A 17,737-nucleotide genomic window follows, 5' to 3' on the forward strand; every position below is an offset into this window, starting at 1 on the left:
TGTTGCAAACTCTAGTTTATGAAAATACCTATTTTATATTTTTCAAAAATTTAGTCTTATGTAGGACTTGAGACCACAAGTATACTTCCGGTTTCAGTACCCACGAATGAAGTCCCTTTCAGAAATGTATGTATTTTTGAAAACATGCAGATGCCCCTTGTGAACTTGTATTTGCCAACAAATTTAATGTAGATGTGTAGTGTATATGTAGCTTAACTGTTATAGTGTAAAATACTGAATTTTCTTATGTTTTTATGCTCCAGGATCCTGTTGTAAAAAGTCCTGTTTTTTATTTATATAATTGGCACATTGACACTTGATGACAGATATCTTAGAAAATGCCGGTCATGCTAGGTTTGAAACTTTCAGAATTTGTTCCTCGGATATTGACCTTGACCAGGTTAGATGGAAACTTGTCAACGAAATTTTGGGAATTTATTATGAATTTTAACACAATGAAACATATAGCAGAGTTTTTGTGGTCTCGGTCCTTAATGAAAAGCTTCAGAATTCACATTTCTCAGATCCACATTTTTTAACCAAATGTCTTGAAAATTGGCAGACTTGTACAAATAGATATGACCTACTAGCTGTTAAAGTTCTGTTAAGAAATGATTACAAATTTAACTTAAAATTAAAATTAAAATTAAAATTTTAAAATGTTTTTATTTTATTTGATTCATGTCAAATGACAGCTATATTTAGGATCTAATTAGCATATATTGTAATTTTATGTATTCCTACACCATAATTTAAAAGTTAAAATGGAGGATTTTTTCAAATTGTATCAGGACAAAGTGTTTGAAAATTCAACTATAAGCCAGGAAAATGGACTCTGCAGGATTTGGACAGGATCATTAACAAAAAACAGGAAATATGGCTTAATTTCATTTAAGGACCCAGTAGATTTGAAATGGAAGAAGAAGCATGCACATAGGCTTGCAGTTATTGTGTTTCTTAAAGATTTGAATTTGAAAAGTGATGCTGATTGCTCACACCTGTGTCATAATAGTTTATGTGTGAACACTGACCATATTAGTGTTGAACCACATTATATTAACAATAATAGACAGCATTGTTTTAAATTCAGGTGTATGTTCTGGTCATTTGGGGTTTAGGGAATGTATGCTTGATTTGAAAATTTGATTGTTTATTTATTTATTTGTCATTTGAGGGTATTAGCTATTGTGTCAAGGACACAACATTGTCCGACTACCACCACGTGGAGGTTCCCTCTTTAGGTAGTCATATATATGTAACATTTTTTGTTACATATTTTGGTTAATTCAGAATTCAGATGTTATTGTAACCAAAATGTCTCTAATAAATTCTCTTTGTCACTCCTTCTCAGTATTGGTGATCCTGAGGTTGATTATCTCCCCTGCATTGGTGAATGGTGGGATCCAGCTGGCCTTTCCTGTAGTCGGACTTCCGAGCAGACTTGGACTTTTTTGCATGTTCCTTATACTGTTCAGCTACTGATGCCAGACTTCTCTTTCGGACCGTTGGTTTGTATTGGTATTCCCGTTGATAGATTTCCTCTGTGCTGAGTTGATTGAGCTTGTGCTTGACCTCCCCACACAGAGTACCACCAAAATATTGAACTTTCTGCTGTATGGCTATGCCTGCGGTGTTGTTAAGTGTTAATATTGTGTTATCCAATCTTCCCTCTGCATTTCTCCGAAGTTCTGGTGCTTTGGTAGAGCCACATTTATGCTCCGGTGACAGCCTTCATTCTTCTGGGTCGATGTGTTTAGCCTCATTGATGTGACAGCTTCTGTGCTGAGTCTCATTTTGAGGAGCTCTAATAGTAAAACTCTGGTCTTCTGGTGTCATCTGAAGGTGATGTATCTGGTTCGAACTCAGGAACATTGAACGTAGCCACCAGTTGTCGCCGTCATCTCCAGAGCACACTACAGAATGTTGTTTGCATTTGGCACAGTCACCAGCATAGCACGAAACAGTGGCATCTAGCACGGAGGGTAACAGGCTTGTGATAGTGTCTATGTCTCCCTTGTGTGTTTTCATCAATGACTTGAAAACCAAACTACTTCTGGCTTTCAAGTCTTGTGAAAATATCTTCTGCACATGTGCTCTCATCTGTCTGGTACGGCCTGGAAACATGGACTCGCTGAACTTAGCACTGTTGCATTTCCGGAACAGTGCTCTGCCAACGTGTGTTGGGTCAGCCAGTCTCTCCACTTTCCACATTGGATGCAAGGCTTTCATGGCTTCCTCCAGGCCTTTGGCTCCCGTTCCGTCCCCATCTGTCGTAGCATATCTTATCAGCACACCCTGACTGGTAAGCTGGTCTCCGATGTCCTTTCCCATGGCATACTCGGAAAGGCCGTCATGTCGTTCGATGTTGGCTGTACAGTCAGGGTGACCACCAGGACACTTGACGTCATAGCCTTTCCCTCTCAGCCAAGCACCTGTCCAGCACAGTTTGTTGTGCAGAGCACGGCCCAGTATGTACTTTTTTGGTGTACATGTCTCGATACCGAGGCTGATTCCCTGAGAGGCATTCAGTCCGGGCTTCTTAGCACTGCCAAATGTTGTGCTGTTGTATCGGCCATCTACTGCTAGTCCAATGGTGCTCGGTGACTCGTCTCCTCTCAGGGTGTTGGCTTCTACCACCAGTTTGGTCTTCTCTGACATGTCTATTTTATTCAAGGCTGTAATATCTCTGGACACTTGGTTTGCTTGGCGCTGCATTCCACTCTTGGCTCCTGCTGGTATATTCAGGTGCCCTAAAATCAGTCGGGCTCCTTTGGTGCTGACAGCCTGGCCACACAAAGCTGAGGGCAGGTACTTGTTGATTAAGGCTGGCTTTGGTCCGCGCTTGTTCGAGTCCGCTTCCCTGTACAGCTTGTACAGTGGTGACCTGTATTGACACTTCTCACATTTTACAGCACAGCTCCATCCCAGGGCCCTCCTACGCTCAGTGTCCAGTTTAAAGTCTGGTACTTGGCAATTCTGGTCTGTCTGTGAGGCATGGAGGCTTATCACATTGTTCCACATCTCCACCATTAGCACAACATCTACAATTCGGTTTCCTTCTATTTCAGGAATTTCAGAGTCTGGCTCTTTTGGTGGACTGCATGCAGGACGCAGGATCCTTGTTGGACAGGGTCGGTCTTCAGAGTCAGCAGATACCAGCAGGGATAGGCCGTCTGAACTAGGCTTGGTTACCAGCTCCATTTCCTTGGTAGTCAGTCTTCTGGTAATTATAAGCACTGGTGTTGTTGCCCTTGGTACAGGTGTGTTGGATTCTTTCCCTGATGTCTGTCCCTTATTTGTTGGTACATTACCAGGCTTGAAATAAGTTTGTCTTCTCAATCTTTCTCCTTTCATGTTGGCTTTTACTGTTGCAAGTAGCAGTGGTCAGTCTGTACTGGTCAGAAGTTCTCAGGACAATGAATTTAGGTGATGTGTAAATATTGTGATATACACAATCATTGTCTGTATCAGAACAATCATCAGTTGTGTTTCAGAAGCTGTGAGAGCCTTGTCATTTAAGATAAAAGCCCTACAGGGCACCCCCCCCCTGCCTTTGGCACATAGGGTTAAGTGCTGTCTGTATACAAGTGTCTGTTAGTGAGGCCATGGGTGGTCATTTGCTGTGATTGGTCAATGGAAGTCTTTACTGTTGTCTATAGATAATTTCTTGTTTCATCTGAGGATTATTAGTGCTTAAAAACATTGTAAATATTCATTTAAATTCAAAACTTTGGGAATTTTTTCAAAAAATTGATTTAAGTTTTGTTTTAAATTAAAGTTAAAACTTAATATGAAAAACCAGTCTGTAAACATTATATGCAGAAATTATTGCAGATTTGATTTCAGTTTACAGAACTGAAATATGTCAATTATTGAAAAATCTGTTTCATTTTTCCTAACACATGTTAAGTGAAATATGTAATGTAAATGTGTGTAAAATTGGGCAAGGATTCTCAGTGTAAGGGGGGGTAATTAAAGTCTCTCTAACTCATGTTCTATTTGTCTTAGAGTAATTCTGTTTTCACAGAGTTGTTGCAAATAGCTTCTAGTTTATGAAAATACCTATTTTATATTTTTCAAAAAATTTTAGTCTCCTTAATAGGACTGAGTACCACAATTACATACTTCCGGTTTCAGTACCCACGAATGAAGTCCCTTCAGAAATGTATGTATTTTATGAAAACATGCAGCATGCCCCTGTGAACTTGGTATTTGCCAACAAATTTAATGTAGATGTGTAGTGTATATGTCAAATTAACTGTTATACGTGTAAAATACTGAATTTTCTTATGTTTTTATTGCTCCAGGATCCTGTGTAAAAAGTCCTGTTTTTGACCCCAACCCATGACCCGGATGTATATAATTGGCACATGGTGGACACTTGATGACAGATATCTTGAGAAAATGCCGGTCATCCTAGGTTGAAACTTTCAGAATTTGTTCCTCGGATATTGACCTTGACCAGGTTAGATGGAAACTTGTCAACGAAATTTTGGGAATTTATTATGAATTTTAACGTTACAATGAAACATATAGCAGAGTTAATTGTGGTCTCGGTCCTTAATGAAAAAGCTTCAGAATTCACATTTTTCTGTCTCAGATCCACATTTTTTAACCAAATGTCTTGAAAATTGGCAGACTTGTACAAATAGATATGACCTACTAGCTGTTAAAGTTCTGTTAAGAAATGATTACAAATTTAACTTAAAATTAAAATTAAAATTAAATTTTAAAATGTTTTTATTTTATTTGATTCATGTCAAATGACAGCTATATTTAGGATCTAATTAGCATATATTGTAATTTTATGTATTCCTACACCATAATTTTAAAAGTTAAAATGGAGGATTTTTTTTCAAATTGTATCAGGACAAAGTGTTTGAAAATTCAACTATAAGCCAGGAAAATGGACTCTGCAGGATTTGGACAGGATCATTAACAAAAAAACAGGAAATATGGCTTAATTTCATTTAAGGACCCAGTAGATTTGAAATGGAAGAAGAAGCATGCACATAGGCTTGCAGTTATTGTGTTTCTTAAAGATTTGAATTTGAAAAGTGATGCTGATTGCTCACACCTGTGTCATAATAGTTTATGTGTGAACACTGACCATATTAGTGTTGAACCACATTATATTAACAATAATAGACAGCATTGTTTAAATTCAGGTGTATGTTCTGGTCATTTGGGGTTTAGGGAATGTATGCTTGATTTGAAAATTTGATTGTTTATTTATTTATTTGTCATATTTGAGGGTATTAGCTATTGTGTCAAGGACACAACATTGTCCGACTACCACCACGTGGAGGTTCCCTCTTTAGGTAGTCATATATATGTAACATTTTTTGTTACATATTTTGGTTAATTCAGAATTCAGATGTTATTGTAACCAAAAATGTCTCTAATAAATTCTCTTTGTCACTCCTTCTCAGTATTGGTGATCCTGAGGTTGATTGTCTCCCCTGCATTGGTGAATGGTGGGATCCAGCTGGCCTTTCCTGTAGTCGGACTTCCGAGCAGACTTGGACTTTTTTGCATGTTCCTTATACTGTTCAGCTACTGATGCCAGACTTCTCTTTCGGACCGTTGGTTTGTATTGGTATTCCCGTTGATAGATTTCCTCTGTGCTGAGTTGATTGAGCTTGTGCTTGACCTCCCCACACAGAGTACCACCAAAATATTGAACTTTCTGCTGTATGGCTATGCCTGCGGTGTTGTTAAGTGTTAATATTGTGTTATCCAATCTTCCCTCTGCATTTCTCCCGAAGTTCTGGTGCTTTGGTAGAGCCACATTTATGCTCCGGTGACAGCCTTCATTCTTCTGGGTCGATGTGTTTAGCCTCATTGATGTGACAGCTTCTGTGCTGAGTCTCTCATTTTGAGGAGCTTAATAGTAAACTCTGGTCTTCTGGTGTCATCTGAAGGTGATGTATCTGGTTCGGAACTCAGGAACATTGAACGTAGCCACCAGTTGTCGCCGTCATCTCCAGAGCACACTACAGAATGTTGTTTGCATTTGGCACAGTCACCAGCATAGCACGAAACAGTGGCATCTAGCACGGAGGGTAACAGGCTTGTGATAGTGTCTATGTCTCCCTTGTGTGTTTTCATCAATGACTTGAAAACCAAACTACTTCTGGCTTTCAAGTCTTGTGAAAATATCTTCTGCACATGTGCTCTCATCTGTCTGGTACGGCCTGGAAACATGGACTCGCTGAACTTAGCACTGTTGCATTTCCGGAACAGTGCTCTGCCAACGTGTGTTGGGTCAGCCAGTCTCTCCACTTTCCACATTGGATGCAAGGCTTTCATGGCTTCCTCCAGGCCTTTGGCTCCCGTTCCGTCCCCATCTGTCGTAGCATATCTTATCAGCACACCCTGACTGGTAAGCTGGTCTCCGATGTCCTTTCCCATGGCATACTCGGAAAGGCCGTCATGTCGTTCGATGTTGGCTGTACAGTCAGGGTGACCACCAGGACACTTGACGTCATAGCCTTTCCCTCTCAGCCAAGCACCTGTCCAGCACAGTTTGTTGTGCAGAGCACGGCCCAGTATGTACTTTTTTGGTGTACATGTCTCGATACCGAGGCTGATTCCCTGAGAGGCATTCAGTCCGGGCTTCTTAGCACTGCCAAATGTTGTGCTGTTGTATCGGCCATCTACTGCTAGTCCAATGGTGCTCGGTGACTCGTCTCCTCTCAGGGTGTTGGCTTCTACCACCAGTTTGGTCTTCTCTGACATGTCTTTTTATTCAAGGCTGTAATATCTCTGGACACTTGGTTTGCTTGGCGCTGCATTCCACTCTTGGCTCCTGCTGGTATATTCAGGTGCCCTAAAATCAGTCGGGCTCCTTTGGTGCTGACAGCCTGGCCACACAAAGCTGAGGGCAGGTACTTGTTGATTAAGGCTGGCTTTGGTCCGCCGCTTGTTCGAGTCCGCTTTCCCTGTACAGCTTGTACAGTGGTGACCTGTATTGACACTTCTCACATTTTACAGCACAGCTCCATCCCAGGGCCCTCCTACGCTCAGTGTCCAGTTTTAAAGTCTGGTACTTGGCAATTCTGGTCTGTCTGTGAGGCATGGAGGCTTATCACATTGTTCCACATCTCCACCATTAGCACAACATCTACAATTCGGTTTCCTTCTATTTCAGGAATTTCAGAGTCTGGCTCTTTTGGTGGACTGCATGCAGGACGCAGGATCCTTGTTGGACAGGGTCGGTCTTCAGAGTCAGCAGATACCAGGGATAGGCCGTCTGAACTAGGCTTGGTTACCAGCTCCATTTCCTTGGTAGTCAGTCTTCTGGTAAGCACTGGTGTTGTTTCCCTTGGTACAGGTGTGTTGGATTCTTTCCCTGATGTCTGTCCCTTATTTGTTGGTACATTACCAGGCTTGAAATAAGTTTGTCTTCTCAATCTTTCTCCTTTCATGTTGGCTTTTACTGTTGCAAGTAGCAGTGGTCAGTCTGTACTGGTCAGAAGTTCTCAGGACAATGAATTTAGGTGATGTGTAAATATTGTGATATACACAATCATTGTCTGTATCAGAACAATCATCAGTTGTGTTTCAGAAGCTGTGAGAGCCTTGTCATTTAAGATAAAAGCCCTACAGGGCACCCCCCCCCCCCTGCCTTTGGCACATAGGGTTAAGTGCTGTCTGTATACAAGTGTCTGTTAGTGAGGCCATGGGTGGTCATTTGCTGTGATTGGTCAATGGAAGTCTTTACTGTTGTCTATAGATAATTTCTTGTCTCATCTGAGGATTATTAGTGCTTAAAAACATTGTAAATATTCATTTAAATTCAAAACTTTGGGAAATTTTTCAAAAAATATGATTTAAGTTTTGTTTTAAATTAAAGTTAAAACTTAATATGAAAAACCAGTCTGTAAACATTATATGCAGAAATTATTGCAGATTTGATTTCAGTTTACAGAACTGAAATATGTCAATTATTGAAAAATCTGTTTCATTTTTCCTAACACATGTTAAGTGAAATATGTAATGTAAATGTGTGTAAAATTGGGCAAGGATTCTCAGTGTAAGGGGGGGTAATTAAAGTCTCTCTAACTCATGTTCTATTTGTCTTAGAGTAATTCTGTTTTCACAGAGTTGTTGCAAATAGCTTCTAGTTTATGAAAATATATTTTATATTTTTCAAAAAAACTCCTACATACTTCCGGTTTCAGTACCCCACAAATGAAGTCCCTTCAGAAATGTATGTATTTTATGAAAACATGCAGCATGCCCCTGTGAACTTGGTATTTGCCAACAAATTTAATGTAGATGTGTAGTGTATTATGTCAAATTAACTGTTATAGTGTAAAATACTGAATTTTCTTATGTTTTTATTGCTCCAGGATCCTGTGTAAAAAGTCCTGTTTTGACCCCAACCCATGACCCGGATGTATATAATTGGCACATGGTGACACTTGATGACAGATATCTTGAGAAAATGCCGGTCATGCTAGGTTGAAACTTTCAGAATTTGTTCCTCGGATATTGACCTTGACCAGGTTAGATGGAAACTTGTCAACGAAATTTTGGGAATTTATTATGAATTTTTAACGTTACAATGAAACATATAGCAGAGTTTAATTGTGGTCTCGGTCCTTAATGAAAAGCTTCAGAATTCACATTTTTCTGTCTCAGATCCACATTTTTTAACCAAATGTCTTGAAAATTGGCAGACTTGTACAAATAGATATGACCTACTAGCTGTTAAAGTTCTGTTAAGAAATGATTACAAATTTAACTTAAAATTAAAATTTTAATTTTTAAATGTTTTTATTTTATTTGATTCATGTCTCATGACAGCTATATTTAGGATCTAATTAGCATATATTGTAATTTTATGTATTCCTACACCATAATTTAAAAGTTAAAATGGAGGATTTTTTCAAATTGTATCAGGACAAAGTGTTTGAAAATTCAACTATAAGCCAGGAAAATGGACTCTGCAGGATTTGGACAGGATCATTAACAAAAAACAGGAAATATGGCTTAATTTCATTTAAGGACCCAGTAGATTTGAAATGGAAGAAGAAGCATGCACATAGGCTTGCAGTTATTGTGTTTCTTAAAGATTTGAATTTGAAAAGTGATGCTGATTGCTCACACACCTGTGTCATAATAGTTTATGTGTGAACACTGACCATATTAGTGTTGAACCACATTATATTAACAATAATAGACAGCATTGTTTAAATTCAGGTGTATGTTCTGGTCATTTGGGGTTTAGGGAATGTATGCTTGATTTGAAAATTTGATTGTTTATTTATTTATTTGTCATTTGAGGGTATTAGCTATTGTGTCAAGGACACAACATTGTCCGACTACCACCACGTGGAGGTTCCCTCTTTAGGTAGTCATATATATGTAACATTTTTTGTTACATATTTTGGTTAATTCAGAATTCAGATGTTATTGTAACCAAAATGTCTCTAATAAATTCTCTTTGTCACTCCTTCTCAGTATTGGTGATCCTGAGGTTGATTATCTCCCCTGCATTGGTGAATGGTGGGATCCAGCTGGCCTTTCCTGTAGTCGGACTTCCGAGCAGACTTGGACTTTTTTGCATGTTCCTTATACTGTTCAGCTACTGATGCCAGACTTCTCTTTCTGGACCGTTGGTTTGTATTGGTATTCCCGTTGATAGATTTCCTCTGTGCTGAGTTGATTGAGCTTGTGCTTGACCTCCCCACACAGAGTACCACCAAAATATTGAACTTTCTGCTGTATGGCTATGCCTGCGGTGTTGTTAAGTGTTAATATTGTGTTATCCAATCTTCCCTCTGCATTTCTCTCCCGAAGTTCTGGTGCTTTGGTAGAGCCACATTTATGCTCCGGTGACAGCCTTCATTCTTCTGGGTCGATGTGTTTAGCCTCATTGATGTGACAGCTTCTGTGCTGAGTCTCATTTTGAGGAGCTCTAATAGTAAACTCTGGTCTTCTGGTGTCATCTGAAGGTGATGTATCTGGTTCGAACTCAGGAACATTGAACGTAGCCACCAGTTGTCGCCGTCATCTCCAGAGCACACTACAGAATGTTGTTTGCATTTGGCACAGTCACCAGCATAGCACGAAACAGTGGCATCTAGCACGGAGGGTAACAGGCTTGTGATAGTGTCTATGTCTCCCTTGTGTGTTTTCATCAATGACTTGAAAACCAAACTACTTCTGGCTTTCAAGTCTTGTGAAAATATATCTTCTGCACATGTGCTCTCATCTGTCTGGTACGGCCTGGAAACATGGACTCGCTGAACTTAGCACTGTTGCATTTCCGGAACAGTGCTCTGCCAACGTGTGTTGGGTCAGCCAGTCTCTCCACTTTCCACATTGGATGCAAGGCTTTCATGGCTTCCTCCAGGCCTTTGGCTCCCGTTCCGTCCCCATCTGTCGTAGCATATCTTATCAGCACACCCTGACTGGTAAGCTGGTCTCCGATGTCCTTTCCCATGGCATACTCGGAAAGGCCGTCATGTCGTTCGATGTTGGCTGTACAGTCAGGGTGACCACCAGGACACTTGACGTCATAGCCTTTCCCTCTCAGCCAAGCACCTGTCCAGCACAGTTTGTTGTGCAGAGCACGGCCCAGTATGTACTTTTTTGGTGTACATGTCTCGATACCGAGGCTGATTCCCTGAGAGGCATTCAGTCCGGGCTTCTTAGCACTGCCAAATGTTGTGCTGTTGTATCGGCCATCTACTGCTAGTCCAATGGTGCTCGGTGACTCGTCTCCTCTCAGGGTGTTGGCTTCTACCACCAGTTTGGTCTTCTCTGACATGTCTATTTTATTCAAGGCTGTAATATCTCTGGACACTTGGTTTGCTTGGCGCTGCATTCCACTCTTGGCTCCTGCTGGTATATTCAGGTGCCCTAAAATCAGTCGGGCTCCTTTGGTGCTGACAGCCTGGCCACACAAAGCTGAGGGCAGGTACTTGTTGATTAAGGCTGGCTTTGGTCCGCGCTTGTTCGAGTCCGCTTCCCTGTACAGCTTGTACAGTGGTGACCTGTATTGACACTTCTCACATTTTACAGCACAGCTCCATCCCAGGGCCCTCCTACGCTCAGTGTCCAGTTTAAAGTCTGGTACTTGGCAATTCTGGTCTGTCTGTGAGGCATGGAGGCTTATCACATTGTTCCACATCTCCACCATTAGCACAACATCTACAATTCGGTTTCCTTCTATTTCAGGAATTTCAGAGTCTGGCTCTTTTGGTGGACTGCATGCAGGACGCAGGATCCTTGTTGGACAGGGTCGGTCTTCAGAGTCAGCAGATACCAGGGATAGGCCGTCTGAACTAGGCTTGGTTACCAGCTCCATTTCCTTGGTAGTCAGTCTTCTGGTAAGCACTGGTGTCGTTTCCCTTGGTACAGGTGTGTTGGATTCTTTCCCTGATGTCTGTCCCTTATTTGTTGGTACATTACCAGGCTTGAAATAAGTTTGTCTTCGCAATCTTTCTCCTTTCATGTTGGCTTTTACTGTTGCAAGTAGCAGTGGTCAGTCTGTACTGGTCAGAAGTTCTCAGGACAATGAATTTAGGTGATGTGTAAAATATTGTGATATACACAATCATTGTCTGTATCAGAACAATCATCAGTTGTGTTTCAGAAGCTGTGAGAGCCTTGTCATTTAAGATAAAAGCCCTACAGGGCACCCCCCCCCCTGCCTTTGGCACATAGGGTTAAGTGCTGTCTGTATACAAGTGTCTGTTAGTGAGGCCATGGGTGGTCATTTGCTGTGATTGGTCAATGGAAGTCTTTACTGTTGTCTATAGATAATTTCTTGTCTCATCTGAGGATTATTAGTGCTTAAAAACATTGTAAATATTCATTTAAATTCAAAACTTTGGGAAATTTTTCAAAAAATTGATTTAAGTTTGTTTTAAATTAAAGTTAAAACTTAATATGAAAAACTAGTCTGTAAACATTATATGCAGAAATTATTGCAGATTTGATTTCAGTTTACAGAACTGAAATATGTCAATTATTGAAAAATCTGTTTCATTTTTCCTAACACATGTTAAGTGAAATATGTAATGTAAATGTGTGTAAAATTGGGCAAGGATTCTCAGTGTAAGGGGGGGTAATTAAAGTCTCTCTAACTCATGTTCTATTTGTCTTAGAGTAATTCTGTTTTCACAGAGTTGTTGCAAATAGCTTCTAGTTTATGAAAATACCTATTTTATATTTTTCAAAAATTTAGTCTCCTATAATGAAAAGCTTCAGAATTCACATTTTCCGGTTTCAGTACCCACGAATGAAGTCCCTTCAGAAATGTATGTATTTATGAAAACATGCAGCATGCCCCTGTGAACTTGGTATTTGCCAACAAATTTAATGTAGATGTGTAGTGTATATGTCAAATTAACTGTTATAGTGTAAAATACTGAATTTTCTTATGTTTTTATTGCTCCAGGATCCTGTGTAAAAAGTCCTGTTTTGACCCCAACCCATGACCCGGATGTATATAATTGGCACATGGTGACACTTGATGACAGATATCTTGAGAAAATGCCGGTCATGCTAGGTTGAAACTTTCAGAATTTGTTCCTCGGATATTGACCTTGACCAGGTTAGATGGAAACTTGTCAACGAAAATTTTGGGAATTTATTATGAATTTTAACGTTACAATGAAACATATAGCAGAGTTAATTGTGGTCTCGGTCCTTAATGAAAAGCTTCAGAATTCACATTTTTCTGTCTCAGATCCACATTTTTTAACCAAATGTCTTGAAAATTGGCAGACTTGTACAAATAGATATGACCTACTAGCTGTTAAAGTTCTGTTAAGAAATGATTACAAATTTAACTTAAAATTAAAATTAAAATTAAAATTTTAAAATGTTTTTATTTTATTTGATTCATGTCAAATGACAGCTATATTTAGGATCTAATTAGCATATATTGTAATTTTATGTATTCCTACACCATAATTTAAAAGTTAAAATGGAGGATTTTTTCAAATTGTATCAGGACAAAGTGTTTGAAAATTCAACTATAAGCCAGGAAAATGGACTCTGCAGGATTTGGACAGGATCATTAACAAAAAACAGGAAATATGGCTTAATTTCATTTAAGGACCCAGTAGATTTGAAATGGAAGAAGAAGCATGCACATAGGCTTGCAGTTATTGTGTTTCTTAAAGATTTGAATTTGAAAAGTGATGCTGATTGCTCACACCTGTGTCATAATAGTTTATGTGTGAACACTGACCATTATTAGTGTTGAACCACATTATATTAACAATAATAGACAGCATTGTTTAAATTCAGGTGTATGTTCTGGTCATTTGGGGTTTAGGGAATGTATGCTTGATTTGAAAATTTGATTGTTTATTTATTTATTTGTCATTTGAGGGTATTAGCTATTGTGTCAAGGACACAACATTGTCCGACTACCACCACGTGGAGGTTCCCTCTTTAGGTAGTCATATATATGTAACATTTTTTGTTACATATTTTGGTTAATTCAGAATTCAGATGTTATTGTAACCAAAATGTCTCTAATAAATTCTCTTTGTCACTCCTTCTCAGTATTGGTGATCCTGAGGTTGATTGTCTCCCCTGCATTGGTGAATGGTGGGATCCAGCTGGCCTTTCCTGTAGTCGGACTTCCGAGCAGACTTGGACTTTTTTGCATGTTCCTTATACTGTTCAGCTACTGATGCCAGACTTCTCTTTCGGACCGTTGGTTTGTATTGGTATTCCCGTTGATAGATTTCCTCTGTGCTGAGTTGATTGAGCTTGTGCTTGACCTCCCCACACAGAGTACCACCAAAATATTGAACTTTCTGCTGTATGGCTATGCCTGCGGTGTTGTTAAGTGTTAATATTGTGTTATCCAATCTTCCCTCTGCATTTCTCCCGAAGTTCTGGTGCTTTGGTAGAGCCACATTTATGCTCCGGTGACAGCCTTCATTCTTCTGGGTCGATGTGTTTAGCCTCATTGATGTGACAGCTTCTGTGCTGAGTCTCATTTTGAGGAGCTCTAATAGTAAACTCTGGTCTTCTGGTGTCATCTGAAGGTGATGTATCTGGTTCGAACTCAGGAACATTGAACGTAGCCACCAGTTGTCGCCGTCATCTCCAGAGCACACTACAGAATGTTGTTTGCATTTGGCACAGTCACCAGCATAGCACGAAACAGTGGCATCTAGCACGGAGGGTAACAGGCTTGTGATAGTGTCTATGTCTCCCTTGTGTGTTTTCATCAATGACTTGAAAACCAAACTACTTCTGGCTTTCAAGTCTTGTGAAAATATCTTCTGCACATGTGCTCTCATCTGTCTGGTACGGCCTGGAAACATGGACTCGCTGAACTTAGCACTGTTGCATTTCCGGAACAGTGCTCTGCCAACGTGTGTTGGGTCAGCCAGTCTCTCCACTTTCCACATTGGATGCAAGGCTTTCATGGCTTCCTCCAGGCCTTTGGCTCCCGTTCCGTCCCCATCTGTCGTAGCATATCTTATCAGCACACCCTGACTGGTAAGCTGGTCTCCGATGTCCTTTCCCATGGCATACTCGGAAAGGCCGTCATGTCGTTCGATGTTGGCTGTACAGTCAGGGTGACCACCAGGACACTTGACGTCATAGCCTTTCCCTCTCAGCCAAGCACCTGTCCAGCACAGTTTGTTGTGCAGAGCACGGCCCAGTATGTACTTTTTTGGTGTACATGTCTCGATACCGAGGCTGATTCCCTGAGAGGCATTCAGTCCGGGCTTCTTAGCACTGCCAAATGTTGTGCTGTTGTATCGGCCATCTACTGCTAGTCCAATGGTGCTCGGTGACTCGTCTCCTCTCAGGGTGTTGGCTTCTACCACCAGTTTGGTCTTCTCTGACATGTCTATTTTATTCAAGGCTGTAATATCTCTGGACACTTGGTTTGCTTGGCGCTGCATTCCACTCTTGGCTCCTGCTGGTATATTCAGGTGCCCTAAAATCAGTCGGGCTCCTTTGGTGCTGACAGCCTGGCCACACAAAGCTGAGGGCAGGTACTTGTTGATTAAGGCTGGCTTTGGTCCGCGCTTGTTCGAGTCCGCTTCCCTGTACAGCTTGTACAGTGGTGACCTGTATTGACACTTCTCACATTTTACAGCACAGCTCCATCCCAGGGCCCTCCTACGCTCAGTGTCCAGTTTAAAGTCTGGTACTTGGCAATTCTGGTCTGTCTGTGAGGCATGGAGGCTTATCACATTGTTCCACATCTCCACCATTAGCACAACATCTACAATTCGGTTTCCTTCTATTTCAGGAATTTCAGAGTCTGGCTCTTTTGGTGGACTGCATGCAGGACGCAGGATCCTTGTTGGACAGGGTCGGTCTTCAGAGTCAGCAGATACCAGGGATAGGCCGTCTGAACTAGGCTTGGTTACCAGCTCCATTTCCTTGGTAGTCAGTCTTCTGGTAAGCACTGGTGTTGTTTCCCTTGGTACAGGTGTGTTGGATTCTTTCCCTGATGTCTGTCCCTTATTTGTTGGTACATTACCAGGCTTGAAATAAGTTTGTCTTCTCAATCTTTCTCCTTTCATGTTGGCTTTTACTGTTGCAAGTAGCAGTGGTCAGTCTGTACTGGTCAGAAGTTCTCAGGACAATGAATTTAGGTGATGTGTAAATATTGTGATATACACAATCATTGTCTGTATCAGAACAATCATCAGTTGTGTTTCAGAAGCTGTGAGAGCCTTGTCATTTAAGATAAAAGCCCTACAGGGCACCCCCCCCTGCCTTTGGCACATAGGGTTAAGTGCTGTCTGTATACAAGTGTCTGTTAGTGAGGCCATGGGTGGTCATTTGCTGTGATTGGTCAATGGAAGTCTTTACTGTTGTCTATAGATAATTTCTTGTCTCATCTGAGGATTATTAGTGCTTAAAAACATTGTAAATATTCATTTAAATTCAAAACTTTGGGAAATTTTTCAAAAAATTGATTTAAGTTTGTTTTAAATTAAAGTTAAAACTTAATATGAAAAACCAGTCTGTAAACATTATATGCAGAAATTATTGCAGATTTGATTTCAGTTTACAGAACTGAAATATGTCAATTATTGAAAAATCTGTTTCATTTTTCCTAACACATGTTAAGTGAAATATGTAATGTAAATGTGTGTAAAATTGGGCAAGGATTCTCAGTGTAAGGGGGGGTAATTAAAGTCTCTCTAACTCATGTTCTATTTGTCTTAGAGTAATTCTGTTTTCACAGAGTTGTTGCAAATAGCTTCTAGTTTATGAAAATACCTATTTTATATTTTTCAAAATTTAGTCTCCTATAATAGGACTGAGACCACAATTACATACTTCCGGTTTCAGTACCCACGAATGAAGTCCCTTCAGAAATGTATGTATTTTATGAAAACATGCAGCATGCCCCTGTGAACTTGGTATTTGCCGACAAATTTAATGTAGATGTGTAGTGTATATGTCAAATTAACTGTTATAGTGTAAAATACTGAATTTTCTTATGTTTTTATTGCTCCAGGATCCTGTGTAAAAAGTCCTGTTTTGACCCCAACCCATGACCCGGATGTATATAATTGGCACATGGTGACACTTGATGACAGATATCTTGAGAAAATGCCGGTCATGCTAGGTTGAAACTTTCAGAATTTGTTCCTCGGATATTGACCTTGACCAGGTTAGATGGAAACTTGTCAACGAAATTTTGGGAATTTATTATGAATTTTAACGTTACAATGAAACATATAGCAGAGTTAATTGTGGTCTCGGTCCTTAATGAAAAGCTTCAGAATTCACATTTTTCTGTCTCAGATCCACATTTTTTAACCAAATGTCTTGAAAATTGGCAGACTTGTACAAATAGATATGACCTACTAGCTGTTAAAGTTCTGTTAAGAAATGATTACAAATTTAACTTAAAATTAAAATTAAAATTAAAATTTTAAAATGTTTTTATTTTATTTGATTCATGTCAAATGACAGCTATATTTAGGATCTAATTAGCATATATTGTAATTTTATGTATTCCTACACCATAATTTAAAAGTTAAAATGGAGGATTTTTTCAAATTGTATCAGGACAAAGTGTTTGAAAATTCAACTATAAGCCAGGAAAATGGACTCTGCAGGATTTGGACAGGATCATTAACAAAAAACAGGAAATATGGCTTAATTTCATTTAAGGACCCAGTAGATTTGAAATGGAAGAAGAAGCATGCACATAGGCTTGCAGTTATTGTGTTTCTTAAAGATTTGAATTTGAAAAGTGATGCTGATTGCTCACACCTGTGTCATAATAGTTTATGTGTGAACACTGACCATATTAGTGTTGAACCACATTATATTAACAATAATAGACAGCATTGTTTAAATTCAGGTGTATGTTCTGGTCATTTGGGGTTTAGGGAATGTATGCTTGATTTGAAAATTTGATTGTTTATTTATTTATTTGTCATTTGAGGGTATTAGCTATTGTGTCAAGGACACAACATTGTCCGACTACCACCACGTGGAGGTTCCCTCTTTAGGTAGTCATATATATGTAACATTTTTTGTTACATATTTTGGTTAATTCAGAATTCAGATGTTATTGTAACCAAAATGTCTCTAATAAATTCTCTTTGTCACTCCTTCTCAGTATTGGTGATCCTGAGGTTGATTATCTCCCCTGCATTGGTGAATGGTGGGATCCAGCTGGCCTTTCCTGTAGTCGGACTTCCGAGCAGACTTGGACTTTTTTGCATGTTCCTTATACTGTTCAGCTACTGATGCCAGACTTCTC

The 17,737-nt window shown here is 39.7% G+C and overlaps 1 protein-coding gene and 3 pseudogenes across 1 annotated transcript; 3 read left to right on the forward strand and 1 right to left on the reverse strand.

The window, feature by feature from the left end:
* Positions 1-1,824: 1,824 nt before the first annotated feature.
* Positions 1,825-8,547, forward strand: LOC138311722 (uncharacterized; annotated as a pseudogene).
* LOC138311720 (uncharacterized) lies at positions 5,842-6,741 on the reverse strand. The gene has a single exon (XM_069252956.1). It carries the CDS (start codon positions 6,739-6,741, stop codon positions 5,842-5,844), a length of 900 nt encoding a protein of 299 aa, XP_069109057.1.
* Positions 8,548-10,225: 1,678 nt separating the features above from the next.
* On the forward strand, positions 10,226-17,566 carry LOC138311730 (uncharacterized; annotated as a pseudogene).
* On the forward strand, positions 13,701-15,232 carry LOC138311726 (uncharacterized; annotated as a pseudogene).
* Positions 17,567-17,737: the final 171 nt, after the last annotated feature.

This window comes from Argopecten irradians, unplaced genomic scaffold (assembly GCF_041381155.1).
Source record: "Argopecten irradians isolate NY unplaced genomic scaffold, Ai_NY scaffold_0095, whole genome shotgun sequence".
Classification (NCBI taxonomy): domain Eukaryota; kingdom Metazoa; phylum Mollusca; class Bivalvia; order Pectinida; family Pectinidae; genus Argopecten; species Argopecten irradians.